Source organism: Maniola hyperantus, chromosome 13, assembly GCF_902806685.2.
Source record: "Maniola hyperantus chromosome 13, iAphHyp1.2, whole genome shotgun sequence".
NCBI lineage: Eukaryota > Metazoa > Arthropoda > Insecta > Lepidoptera > Nymphalidae > Maniola > Maniola hyperantus.
In genome coordinates, this window is record NC_048548.1 from 2,639,865 (window position 1) to 2,652,754 (window position 12,890).

The 12,890-nt window shown below is 40.0% G+C and overlaps 2 protein-coding genes across 4 annotated transcripts in view; one reads left to right on the top strand and one right to left on the bottom strand.

Moving 5' to 3' along the window:
- Positions 1-4,846, top strand: part of LOC117987835 (uncharacterized) — a 52,919-nt gene extending 48,073 nt beyond the window's left edge. For all 3 annotated transcript variants that reach the window (XM_034974900.2, XM_069502765.1, XM_069502764.1), the window contains one exon: positions 94-4,846. In XM_034974900.2, coding sequence (XP_034830791.1) covers positions 94-932 — 839 coding nt within the window. In that variant the 3' untranslated portion in view covers positions 933-4,846. The remainder of the gene's footprint in view (positions 1-93) is intronic.
- LOC117987599 (WD repeat-containing protein 13-like) lies at positions 3,252-11,066 on the bottom strand. Its single transcript, XM_034974633.2, has 11 exons — positions 10,823-11,066; positions 10,484-10,539; positions 10,206-10,328; positions 9,563-9,679; positions 8,738-8,891; positions 8,053-8,219; positions 7,362-7,422; positions 6,591-6,673; positions 6,299-6,462; positions 5,785-5,984; positions 3,252-5,454 (listed from the first exon to the last, which is right to left on the bottom strand). Exons 1-11 carry the CDS (start codon positions 10,902-10,904, stop codon positions 5,354-5,356), a joined length of 1,308 nt encoding a protein of 435 aa, XP_034830524.1. The 5' UTR covers positions 10,905-11,066; the 3' UTR covers positions 3,252-5,353.
- Between the last annotated feature and the right edge of the window lie 1,824 nt (positions 11,067-12,890).

A 12,890-nucleotide genomic window follows, 5' to 3' on the forward strand; every position in this document is an offset into this window, starting at 1 on the left:
ACTTAAGATAAATGAAATTATTTTTAATTTACAATAAAATCGGTGAGTAATTTGCGACGTTTAAATCAAATAAGATGTAACGAATATTTTCAGATTACGACGAAGATTTCTTCATATCGTCATCGGCGCGGCCCTTCGAGAGTCTCGGCGTGATGTCGTCACAGTTCTTCCCCGGAGCGCATCTCAAGCCTCGCGACCTCGAAGACTTCCCGCCGCCACCCTCCCCGCTCACCCCGCTAACCGCCACGTACGTGCCCTCCATCCCCAGCATACCCGCCACCACACCCTCCCTAGACTTCACCACCCCGGATTCCGGCGTCGAAGATATCACCCCGGGATCCATCACCGACGACGACTTCAAAGCCAAAAAAATGCCAGACTCCGACTCCAATCAGTGTTGGAGGTTAGTGGACAGCGCCAGCTCTAGCGAGTCCGTTAGCCCGAGCTCTCCAGGAGGCGAATCGTTGGGCGGGCTACGTCACACGCGCGACAAGTTGAAACTCGACCTCCCTCCGAGCCCACACGTCCCCTCCCCGCGACACAACCGTGTATTCAACTTCGTCCTCGACAAACCGAAACGAAGGGACGAGAAACCGGCCGAAGTCACCCCACCCCCACTCGTCATGACGGACGAAACCCCGATAATAACAATGGCGTTACCAGTCCCGAAAGATTGCGAGGACGTCATGCCCGAACCGACGTTCTCCACTTTCGGCAAAAGTTCCGGGACCAAACCTCCGCCAACCAACGAACCGGAGAAAAACATAATCCTCACCGATGAGGAGAATACTGAGGCGAAGGATGAAAGTTCGAGCAAAGTCGAGCCCGTGAAGGGAGAAGGCACCGTCCTCGACAGCGGCGACGAGGACTCCGGCATAGAGAGCAGTTCGAAGGCCACGCTCGAGCGGAACAAAACACCGAATATCTCTTAAGTAGATCAAAACAGTAGATGTAGATTTCATATTGTATATACCTTTACGCGTAAACAGCGCGCATATTCGATTTGTCTTTGCACACGGCGACACTTCCATATGCCATTAAAGCGTGTCAGGCGCAACTAAAACGCGCTAGCGTGCGTTTGTAAAGCGTGCTGCGTCTACTCGTGAACTGACATGTGAAATGGCTTTTTAAGACGTTTTAGTTGGGTCTCACGCGTTTAAAAAGAACGTGAAAAATTCGCCGTGTGCAAAGGATGAGTCCGTGGTATTAGGGATTCTGTTTAAGAATGAGTGGGGAGTGAAATTGAGTGTAAAAATATATAGATAGCGGAGTTTAAAAGTTCCGACCATGTGTTTAAATACTCGAATAAAGGCCAGTGCAGTGCTGGGGTGATGTGACAACGGGATGTGGGTGTTCTGTTTCAACTTTTAAAACCCCTTTTCTTTTTCAATTTCTATCTGGGCAGGTTTCCGCACTTTAACGTTTCCGCATATTGTGCGTGCAGCGCTCCACCAACAGTGGTGGAGATAATTAGGACTCAAATAAATTATATAATTTTATCGAAATGAGGCAAAGAGCTTTAGTTATGATGCTTACGTCACTGTTCCTCACATCCATGGCAAAATTGCGAATCTATTAATTATATTTGAAATATGAACAATGAAATACATCACTTTGCCTTGGATGTGTCGCGGTCTTCTTTGGCCTACCTGTCCGAGGTGTTGCACTGCTGTAGTAGACAATTATTGCCCACATTATGTTTCTAATACCTCGAATAAACATTATTCTATTCTCGCTAGTGTTTATAACATCGCAGCACTGTAGGCATTAACCCAAAGCATCATTTCGCTCCCCCTTGTGCACATAAGGGCCTAAACTGAAAACCACGATGTGGATTCACACCGTGGAACTGCGCTGCACGATTTCGTGGCGCAAAGCATAAACAAACTTGGGGTGCAAAGCTCGCCGCAAGTTTTGCGAAGCACGTCAAGTTCGCAGTGTTTTGACGATGTCGCGGTTTTGAGTTTAGACCCTATAATACACAGTACTATCACTTTTATTAGACTAAAACTGAATGGACACTAATGAAATATAGACCTTATTGCTTGATGTTAAGATCTTAAACACGAGCAACAGACTCCTATCTCGCGCGTACAAAACATTTCGCGTAGGCAACTGTAATAGCAAACAGACGCGAACTATAATTAGCTGAGATATATTCACGCCACTCAAAATTACGATTTCTGCACAGGTACATCGGCGCAACCTATAAAAGTGGTAGTACTGTACATAGTTTTCAAATATATGCAGCGGCAGTAGTGTGGCCGTTGTGCTATGATAATGCCATTATAATCTAAGATTACCAACCGTCTTATTGATTAAGTGTTCGATTAGTATTAAAATTTATTACTTTGCATGACATTTTTATACATATCGGAATTCAATCATTTTACGCGTGACGATAATTTTTTAAATGATCTTCAAATTCAAAAACAGTTATGAATTTAAAAAACAATGCAATATTCAATCAAAACAGAATAATCATCACGGCTTGGACCAGTGATTTTTCAACCCAAAACTATGGTACAAATAACCGTAAATGGTAATAATTATTATTTATGTAGATATAGCGCTTTGATTATTGTAATATTTACTTAGGATCTTATGTAAGGCCGACGCCTCACGAAATGCCCCGAAAGTGGCCTACTCAGTTGTATACAGCCGTAGAAACCAAGTCTATTTGCTAGAAGTATACGTAATATTTTTGTTATTTCATAATATAAAATGTAGGTAAATCGTATAGTCTAAACCATTTGTCGGATACATGTGCAAATAAATAAAATACCGCAATCTAAATTCGTAAAAAAACGAAGTTGCAATTATATTATTTAGAGTACCTAGATGTAGGTTATAATATTTTAAATGATGAAATTCTTTATTTATAAATTTTTAACAATATTTATACTTTGATACAATATTATTATATCTATACTTTTAACTTGGTAGTTTTACATTCGACATCGATTTGTAACGTGTATCTGAGCAAGCGTATTGTCTAAATTTTATCGTATTTGTGAATCACACCTACGCACAATGAAAACATCTTCCATCTTGGAATTGTGAAAGCAACATAAATATAACATTCAAGGTGCAGTCCAACTTAAAAACTAAAAGATTTGAATTAAAACACGTTAATTGCGAGCAAAATCTACTTTTATTGTATCTATCGGCTGAAAACAATATTTTAGTAATCTGTTGATAAGTTTTTAGCAATGTTGTAATTTGCAAAAATTGTATGGTCTTTTTTTGGACAAATTACAACGTTGCTACCGACTGAAATTAATCAATCTATCTGTAATCTGTCGAGAAGATACTCAGCAACGTTGTTATTTGTCAGAAAGTACCATACAATTTTTGACGAGCAACAAGATTGCTAACCGCTGTACTCAGAGTCGTTACTTAAAATTCAGTTAAACCGAGACAGATTTATGTGAGAGATATAGATCTGTCTCGTTTTAACTAAACTTAAGTAACGATTAAGCAACTCTGAGTACGCCTGTAACTTTTCGAAAAATTACATATATAACGCGTAAAATTTAACTCCTCACGCGCCATTTTATCTTTGTGTCAAATTTCATGTCAAAAGTACGATTTTAGTCCTTATTTCAAAGGTGAACCGTACTTTTGACATGACAGTTGGACCCATAGAGTTCAAATGGCGCATGAGTAGTCATTTTGTACGGACTGTAGGTTGATTTTATTAATATTAGTGTACCATTTTGCAATGTCTACTCGAGCCACGGTTGGGTTGCGCCCGTAAATATTGAACGTTCAAAATTCAAAGCCAATTTCTATACTAAGTAAAATTTTATATTAGGTAAGTGTTTTAGATGTATGAGTGGTGGTGACAGGTCAACAAAGCGGATATGAAACCTCGGCGGCACAACATATTTACTTAGTACTATCACATTTATACATTACATACCTCTACACAACTTTACGCCTTACCTCGATACTAACAGCACGCCATAGATCTAGAATAACACTACGACAAAATTAACTAACAGAAGGGTGTATAAATGTAACTTTTAGTCAATTGTGCACCGAATGATTGTATTGCCCCGCATCGTGACGCCGAGTCATCGAATATTATGCAATTCGTCCAAGCGTGTGTGTGTGTGTGAGCCTCATGTGCAATTTTTCTCATTTCCATATCATCGCATTTTAGTTGTTTAGTTACAGTGATCGCAGAACAAGCAGACCAATCTGAAGTTGCAACATAGCGGTCTGTGCAGGTCATAGACCAAAGGTTAAATACACAAAACGCAAAATGCGCAGTCGTACACTCGCCTCGTGTTCAGATTGGACTACTCGTTTTGCGCGCACTATACTGCTGTAAATATAATTTTAAAAGTTATCGGAGATGAAATTTTTTTATTAATAAAATTTATTATTCGTACGTGTTTATTGTTCTGAACTTATATTTTTTACAGTGTTTAGAAACGTTTCGTTAGTGTACAGGTGTATATACGCGGTAGATGTTCATTTCGTTGAAGTTACATGGTAGGTTAGATTTTAGAAGCTGAAGTTAGTTCGGAAGATATCTTCTACGAGGGACTTCTTTTTAGTCTATGGTCCTGCGATCGGTAAAATTACTAGCTTTTCTAAATTATATTATGCTAATCAGTTTGAGAATATCTCTAATTTTATGAACCTATGGATTTGTTTAGATTACCTTTACATGATAACAAGGAATTATTTGAACGAATTGTCCAATTAAATGAATAATTAATAATGATAAATTTTTAAGTTGTTATTTATATGGAACTCAGTATTTTTTTCATATGATGACTGTATTTAAAAGTATTTATATGAAAAAATAAATAATTAATTAAAATTGTGACTTTATATGCCTTTTATTTCAATTATATTATAATACTAGCTTATGCTCGCGACTTCGTCCGCGTGGACTACACAAATTTCAAACCCCTATTTCACCCCCTTAGTAGTTGAATTTTCAAAAATCCTTTCTTAGCGGATGCCTACGTCATAATAGCTATCTGCATACCAAATTTCAGCCCGATCCGTCCAGTAGTTTGAGCTGTTCGTTGATAGATCAGTCAGTCAGTCACCTTTTCCTTTTATATATTTATAGATTAATTACAATTAACGCATGAGATACAATAGTTCATCAATTTAGTTATGAAGAGTGCAAGCAATTGATAAAATTACAGAAATTAGTACAGTATGCGACAGGTCGAGATGGCAATCAGGGTGGGGACGCCCCCGCGCTACTGACTAGTCTCCCGTCCGAGTCAGGACTCGCAGCACGGTCGCTCTGTGCAGACGTCAAAGTGTCGGTCAGTTCCTATAACCCAGTGACGAAGTGCTGGAAGGTGTGCGGCACTCTCGGTCAGCTGCGGCGCCAGATGATGACCAGCCCCGACACGTCGCTGGTCGCCAGCAGGCTCTCGTCGTAGCTGAAGCTGACTCCCAGCACGGGCGACGCATGACCTGCAAACGAATAACGTATTCGTATTAATAGCACCACATCTCAAAAACGTCAGCAACATCACATGACGCTTTCGAGATGATATGCTGAAGGAACATGCTCCGAATCCCGTGGACAGCCCATAGAACCAACGCATAGTTACTGAAGCAGCTAAAAATAATGCAAGGCTATCAACCACGTGTCTCCAGAGGATCCTCGATTATTTCGGTTACATTGCCAGAAGGAGAGAACCTTGAAAAGATAGTGATTACTGGCAATGTGGACGGACACAAACACGTAAAACTGAACTATAGACAAGTGTACAATGTACCCTTTTTAAAATGAAGCATTACCTTGAAGCTTGTTAACGATGGGATGTTGGTGGTGGCCCTCGATGTCGTAGAAGTAGACCGCGGCGTCCTCCGAGCCGCTCACCACGCACACGCCGCGCCGGAACGACATCAGCGGGCAGAACGACGAGCGCACCAGCTCCGTCTCGTGCCGCGTGCCGAAGCGCTTCTTTAGCACCAGACTGCCTTCACGGTCTGTTATCCTGGTAGATGGATTACAGAACTTTTTGACCAATATTCTCAACAATAAAGGAAAAATTATAGAGAAAAAGTGCATGAGGTAATCAACAGTATAGGGGTCAATCATGACTGGTGAGATGTCATTTTATCAACTTTTTTGAACCCTTAGTAGACCTATTTGGCAATACTTTTAGGCCTATCAATTTAACACAAATCTCCAACAGCGAGCAGATCGCCGAGCGCATCAGTTCGTACAATGTACCTATAGGGCTATTAATGAGATTACCGCATTTCTCTATAGGCACTATCACGGCCTGAACCACAGAACTGTACGTGCCTGAACAAGTATAGCGAGTTATCGGCCACGCTGACGAGGAGCGCGGGGTGTCGCGCCAGCCACGGGCTCCAGCTGAGGCAGGTGACGGCGCCGCCCACGCTGCAGCGCCGCAGCTTGCTCAGCGACCCGCCCGTGCCCGAGATGCGGTAGCTCACTATCATGCCCTAAACACGATGGACAAAGAGCTACGTATAAAACACAATATTTATCACCAGCGTCAAAAAAATCAATATTATCATATGATTCACGATACTAAGAAATAGAATACAATACAGTATTACGTAGATATTACCTTATCATTGGCGGCCCAGAATATCCTGCCGCTGGAGGCGCACGCTATCGCCATCACGCGCCCACCCAGGATGCTGCTCCCGCCTGCGAGGAGCATAACATATGTGTGCAGTTCACACGCGGTACGAACAAGGGAAAACCTTCACAAAACTAAACTTCGAGAGTATCAGAAATGTATCAGGAGTAGGCTACGAGTAGGATGATGATTGTATCTCACTACCTATATACCTACCCACGGGATTTAGGAAACCTAAATACAGTATGCAGCCGAAAGTAATGTACATTGACCTTTAGGAGATAGCAGACTTGTAGAGCGTAGTCTCTGTTGAGACCGACAAAACGTCATATAGGTATGAGTGACTGAGACAACGCTCTACTAAGCTGAAATATCATTCTAAAGGTCGATGTACACTACTTTCGGCCGCCTACTGTGCACGCGGATGAAGTCGCTTGCATCAGCTAGTCTCTTATAATATACCTATATTATAAACGCGAAAGTGTGTTTGTTTATTAGTTTATAACTGACCCGTTCCGACTTTGCTCAGGTAAAAAGTAGGTATAGTCCGTAAAAAATGACAACGCGCCATTTCAACTCTATGGGTAAACTGTCATGTCAAAAGTACGGTTCACCTTTAACATAAGGACTAAAATCGTACCTAAATTTGACATAAAAAGTTTAAATGGGGCGTGAGGAGTAATTTTGTAGCTACGCATTATTATATTATAGTAAAAATCTTGTGGAATCCTTCGTTTTTCCGGGAACAAAACTTACCTCGGGGATATATTCCTGTAGAAACGTTGAGAATTTCCACCATTCCTCTTGCGTTGCCGGCCTTTTTAGTGTGTTAAGAATTTTTTTATCAATTTATCAAAAAATTTATACAATTTGTGTCTCGTTTTCTAAGTCTTCACACGAAAAGAGATTAGAGATTAAAGAGATACCCTGCAAGGACGCTTTCAAGAGCCTTCGCTAATGATTTATTTCTGCTTTTAAAATCAATAACATATCATAATTGTTTTATATCTAGAACGCCGCCGCTCAGTTGCTGTGATGTATTATAGCGCATCGGCGATTCTGACACACTTCGGGCGGAAAAGCGAACTTTGATCTTTATTATCTCACTAATTTCTTAAGATCACTTCACTACCCCTATTATAAATACGAAAGTGTTTGTTTGTTGGTTTGTCCTTCAATCACATCGTAACGGAGCAACGGATCGACGTGATTTTTTGCAAGGGTATAAGTTTAAGACCTGGAGAATGACGTAGGCTACTTTTTATCCCGGAAAATCAAAGCGTTTTACGGGATTTTTAAAACTTAAATCCACGCGTACGAAGTCGCGGGCATCAGCTAATATAAAATGAATAAAACACAATTCTCATTTTCTTAGAATCTCAGACTTATTATTTCTAACTAAAGCAGATGGCTAGACCAATGGGTCTGTATGAAGTGGAAAGGATACAATGAGCATGTTGTTGTTGGCGGGCTGGAAGGCGCAGCACAGCAGCGGCGCGCCCAGCTGGTCCTGCACGGCGCGCAGCTTGCGCCGCGCCGTCGCGTCCCACACCAGCAGCATGCCGTCCAGCGCGCATGTCGCTACGAGCTCGTTGGAGGCCGACCAGTCGCAGCCTGACACAAACCAGGAGTATACTAGTCACTGTGACATGCATCCTACACCAGCAGCATGCCATTCAGGGCACTATCTTGTTTCTGCACGCAACTATCTTGATTCTCTAGCAAATTGTTATGAAATATTAAAACCACCAAAAATGGCTTATATATAATTATTTCTCTGTTGGTCTGTTGTGTCTGTCAAGAAAACCTATAGACTACTTCCCGTTGATCTAGAACCATGGAATTTTGTTGATCGAACACCATGAATTGGTGGGTACATCACAAAAAAAATTAAAATGTGTTTATGAACAAACACTTTGTATTTTCAATTTTCAAAGTAATACCAAGTGGGGTATGATATGAAAGGGCTTTACCTGTAAATTCTAAAACAGATTTTTACTTATTTTTATGGATAGTTTTTGATTTATCGTGCAAAATGTCGAAAAAAATACCCGAGTGCAGAACCCACGGTGTATGGTCAACTCGCACTTGGCGGGTTTTTTCCATACAGCTACAAAAATATAACTACTTACCAGTAACAGGCTGCGTATGTCCCTGCAGAATGAAGGAGACTCTCGGTGGATTAGACGTGACGTCACAAACGGAGACTGTGCCGTCGTGAGACACGCAGCACAGCTTGGAGCGATCGTTGTTCGCAAACTTCACCATGCTCACTTGACTTGTGTGCTGGAAACAAAATAAGGATCTGAAACCATTACCAGCAAAAATCGTGATATTTTCAAACCCGAAAGGAGATGGCCCAAAATTGCCCCAGTAGTTGTATAGTGAAAAATACCAAGAGACCTAACTTTATAAATCTAATAAAATTACTATACAAAGTACTAGTTACTATAGTTAGTATTTTGAAAGACAAATAGAAACCTAGAAACTAGAGGGGTTTTAAAATTATTCTAAAAAGAAGTATTTTCATTTCCTTGTTTTTTTAGTGAGATGTTAGGGTACTCATCAATACGCAATAACCCCGCTATCTAGGGTCAAAAATACTATTTATTATTAGTTTACACAGGAAAACCAACCCAAAGGTAAAAGTTTCATCGTGACGCATAAACTTATTTTTCTGTGGAAATCAATGTTTTGGAGAGTGCCCATCTCCTTTACTGTAATCATACTGTTCTGATAGAAATCAAGGCATCAGACTCAATCTTAGCAGTTTTTTATTGCATTTTGCTTGGAAACAAATTTAAATTTGTATTCAGTGGTTAAAATCATGAAATTTAGTACTCAATTCTACCACAATTTTAGGCTTGCTAGGTTCAGATTTAAAAAAGTATTTTTATCAGAAGGGTAATTACACAATTTTATTCACCAGCTCCTCAAATATAATATTAATAAAGTACCTGATCAAATATATGATGAACCCCGGTGAAAGCATAATTTTCCGATATTGTATTGTCACTCTTTTTTGATGCACTTGATGCATTGATTGTAATACTGTCTTCTATTGCCAAGCTCGCCTGAAAAGTATACATAATAGATATATCACACAATGTCTTTACTCACGTGTTTGGTCGACGTTAGCCTGACTAGTTTCGAACCCATCTGGGGTTCTTTTTTACAGGGACTCAGTTCGATTCCGCGATTGTGACTCGCGAACTCAAGACTAGTACTCAAGACTAGTCACGTGTTTAATCGGGCTAACGTCGACTAAACACGTGAGTAAAGCCAGTGTGTGATATATATGTATAATGCAAATCACTCACAATAGTTTAAACGGTAAAGTACACTTAATAGGTTTTAAAGTCTTCTTCTTCCTTGCCTTATCCCTTGGGGTCGGCACAACATACATGTCTTTTTTTCTACTCACTTCTGTCATTCGTCAACGTATTATCCACCCCTTTTACACGCATATCCTCTTTCACACAATCCATCCACCTTTCCGTTGGTTGTTCCTCTCCTTTTTTGATATAAATTAACTTTTACACAATATAATAAACCTATAGCATAAACATTAATATTTACAGGGTTTTAACCCAAACTTACTTTACTGCTAGACCTCTGGCGAGATGAAGATGATGAACTGATGGATATATTGTCCTGAACTCCATACCTTCTCTGCAGTAGCTGACTTCTTATGTTTATGTATTTCTTTATGGTGTCTATGTCCTGTAAAAACACATACAAAACTTTTTGCATGATAATAATGTCAATTTTCAGATAGAAAACTACAACGGGTTAATGTCGACTAAACACGTGCGTAAAGCTAGTGTGTGATATATGTATAATAGAATATTGATGTTATTTTCTTTCAAGTTAGGTACCTTAAATTTTGCATTTTCTCTAAGGAGTTGGCTTCTTCGGCGAATGTATAAGGTTTCTGAAATAAGTTAGCTACATTATTATACTAAATTTTATTAGGTAGGTACCTACTTATCTTGATAAATTTCATTTAATAAGGAGTTTCTTTTTCTACTAGGTAGTGTTTAAGTTACCTACCCAGCTATTTGCAACCATTTTATGGTAGGACTTAAAAAAGGTAGGTACCTACTTATTAGTCTGGTAAGGATTGCAAATAATTATTGATAGAACTTAAATAGACACACTAATACTAAACCATTCTCAATAGGTATCAGTTCTGAAAACCTCTGTGTTAAACTCACTAAAGTTAGGGTTCCCAGGAGCCCTGTACGCATTGAACCGCGCGTCTAACGCAAATATCTGTTGCTGGAAAGCTGCAGCCATGATTCAGTAGGTATTCTCTTATTTTAAATATTTTCGCTATTAGATCCATAGCATTTTCCATAAACAAACAGTCGGTATTAAAAATGTTAAAACTTGAAATTATTATTGACGAGGATTTACTTAATATTATCTTTATTTTGTTTGGCTTTGACGTATTACAGCTGATTTTGAAGGAACAAAAAATGACAGGTGGTTTTAAGTCCAGAAACCAATCGATCTGCCGATTCGAAGGTTTCATTAGGCATCTTTGACTTTACTTCTTGCAAAACCAGATTTATAATAACTAATCAAATATTTTAAAGTTTTGTCTTGCATAGAAATATAAATGGAAATATTTTTTATTCAATTCTTATAGGTAGGTACCTACTTAGGTTAGGTACCTACCTGCTTTTACAAACCAGTACTACCTAGCCACCTAGGTACTAAATACCTACTACCTATGTAGGTAGCTAGGTACCTACCTAGTAGGTAGGTACCTAAAATGTGGGTATTAGGTACCTAGGTACCTAGATAACATTAACTACCTAGCCACCTAGGTACCTATACTAATTCATTTAATGAATTTAGGTACAGTTCTTGCAATTCACGAAGGCGAGTGGACTTTACTTGTGGTTAGGTCGGATACACGGGCATTGCGTAAGTGTGCTGCATGTTGGACCAATCAGTCGCGAGCAAGCGCTCGCAAACGCACACATTCAGTGTACGTTATTTATACCGATACCTACGACTTAAACACAAGCATGAGCCACTCGCCCTCGTGAATTCAAGAACTGTACCTAGCTACAACTGGTTCGGTGGGCAGGTAGGTATTCTAGAACCTATAATAGCTACAAGAGCACAAATTAAACTAAGGACCGTCAGGGCTGCTGAGCATGATGAGGCATGACTCATATCATGAACCTCGTTCAAAGAAGAAAGAAAGAGAACTTTTCCATTCTCGCTTAATACCCAGAACTCCTTGTACTTACTGAATCTCAAAAATTAGCATTTGATTAGCATAACAGGTACCAATTCTAATACATAAATAAATAGCTCGTCATCATGATCAACCCATCGCCGGCTCACTATAGAGCACGGGTCTTCTCGCAGAGTGAGAAGGGTTTTGGCAATAGTCTACCACGCTGGTTAAGTGCGGACTGGCAGACTTCACAAATCTTTGAGAACATTATAGAGAACTTTCAGGTATACAGGTTTCCTCACGGTGTTTTCCTTCACCGTTACAGCAAGTGATATTTAATTATTTAAAACACACATAATGAGAGGTATATGCCCGAGATCGAACCCCCGATCTCCGATTTCGAGGCGGACGTCCTTACCAATAGGCTATCACAGCTTGCTACCTAAATAATTCCTACGTACCTACCTATATAATATTAGGTAGGTAATGCATGGAATCTGTTTTCCTAGAAAAGGAGTCCACCGTGAGATAAAACGAAACCCGGACCCGGTAATCAGACACAATTTATATAAACCGGTAATGACGATTCAGTAATTACTAAGCTCATACATAATTATGCACGTAAGGCTATTTATCACACCCACTGAGCGAGCGAGCGCTCAGCGTCCTCGGCGCCGCAGAGGCCAGCGATTTCCAGGAATTCTTATTTCCGATTCCGAAATACTCGACGCGGTTATACTGAGAAATCTCAACGGCGTTATTCTGGGGCAATGCCGTGTAAAACCCGAAACACGTACCTTTCTAGCGAGGTGCCTCTGCTTCTGCCGTTATAAATAATCAGAATGTGCGTGAAAAGTCGCTGACCCACGATTACCGCGACATTCGCTTATACCGGGAAGAAAGAGGATCATCTTAAATTCAATGTGTAGGGAATGTCATAAAAACTCAATTTCCTATTTTTATCGCCATATGTTCCAAGTTTTTTGTAATTTGGAATGAAACAGCGATTTGCTCCCCTGGTTATTAATCTCTTCACCCTCATTATTTATTAATCCTCAGCGCTGCAGGAAGCCCTTTTTTACTAATTT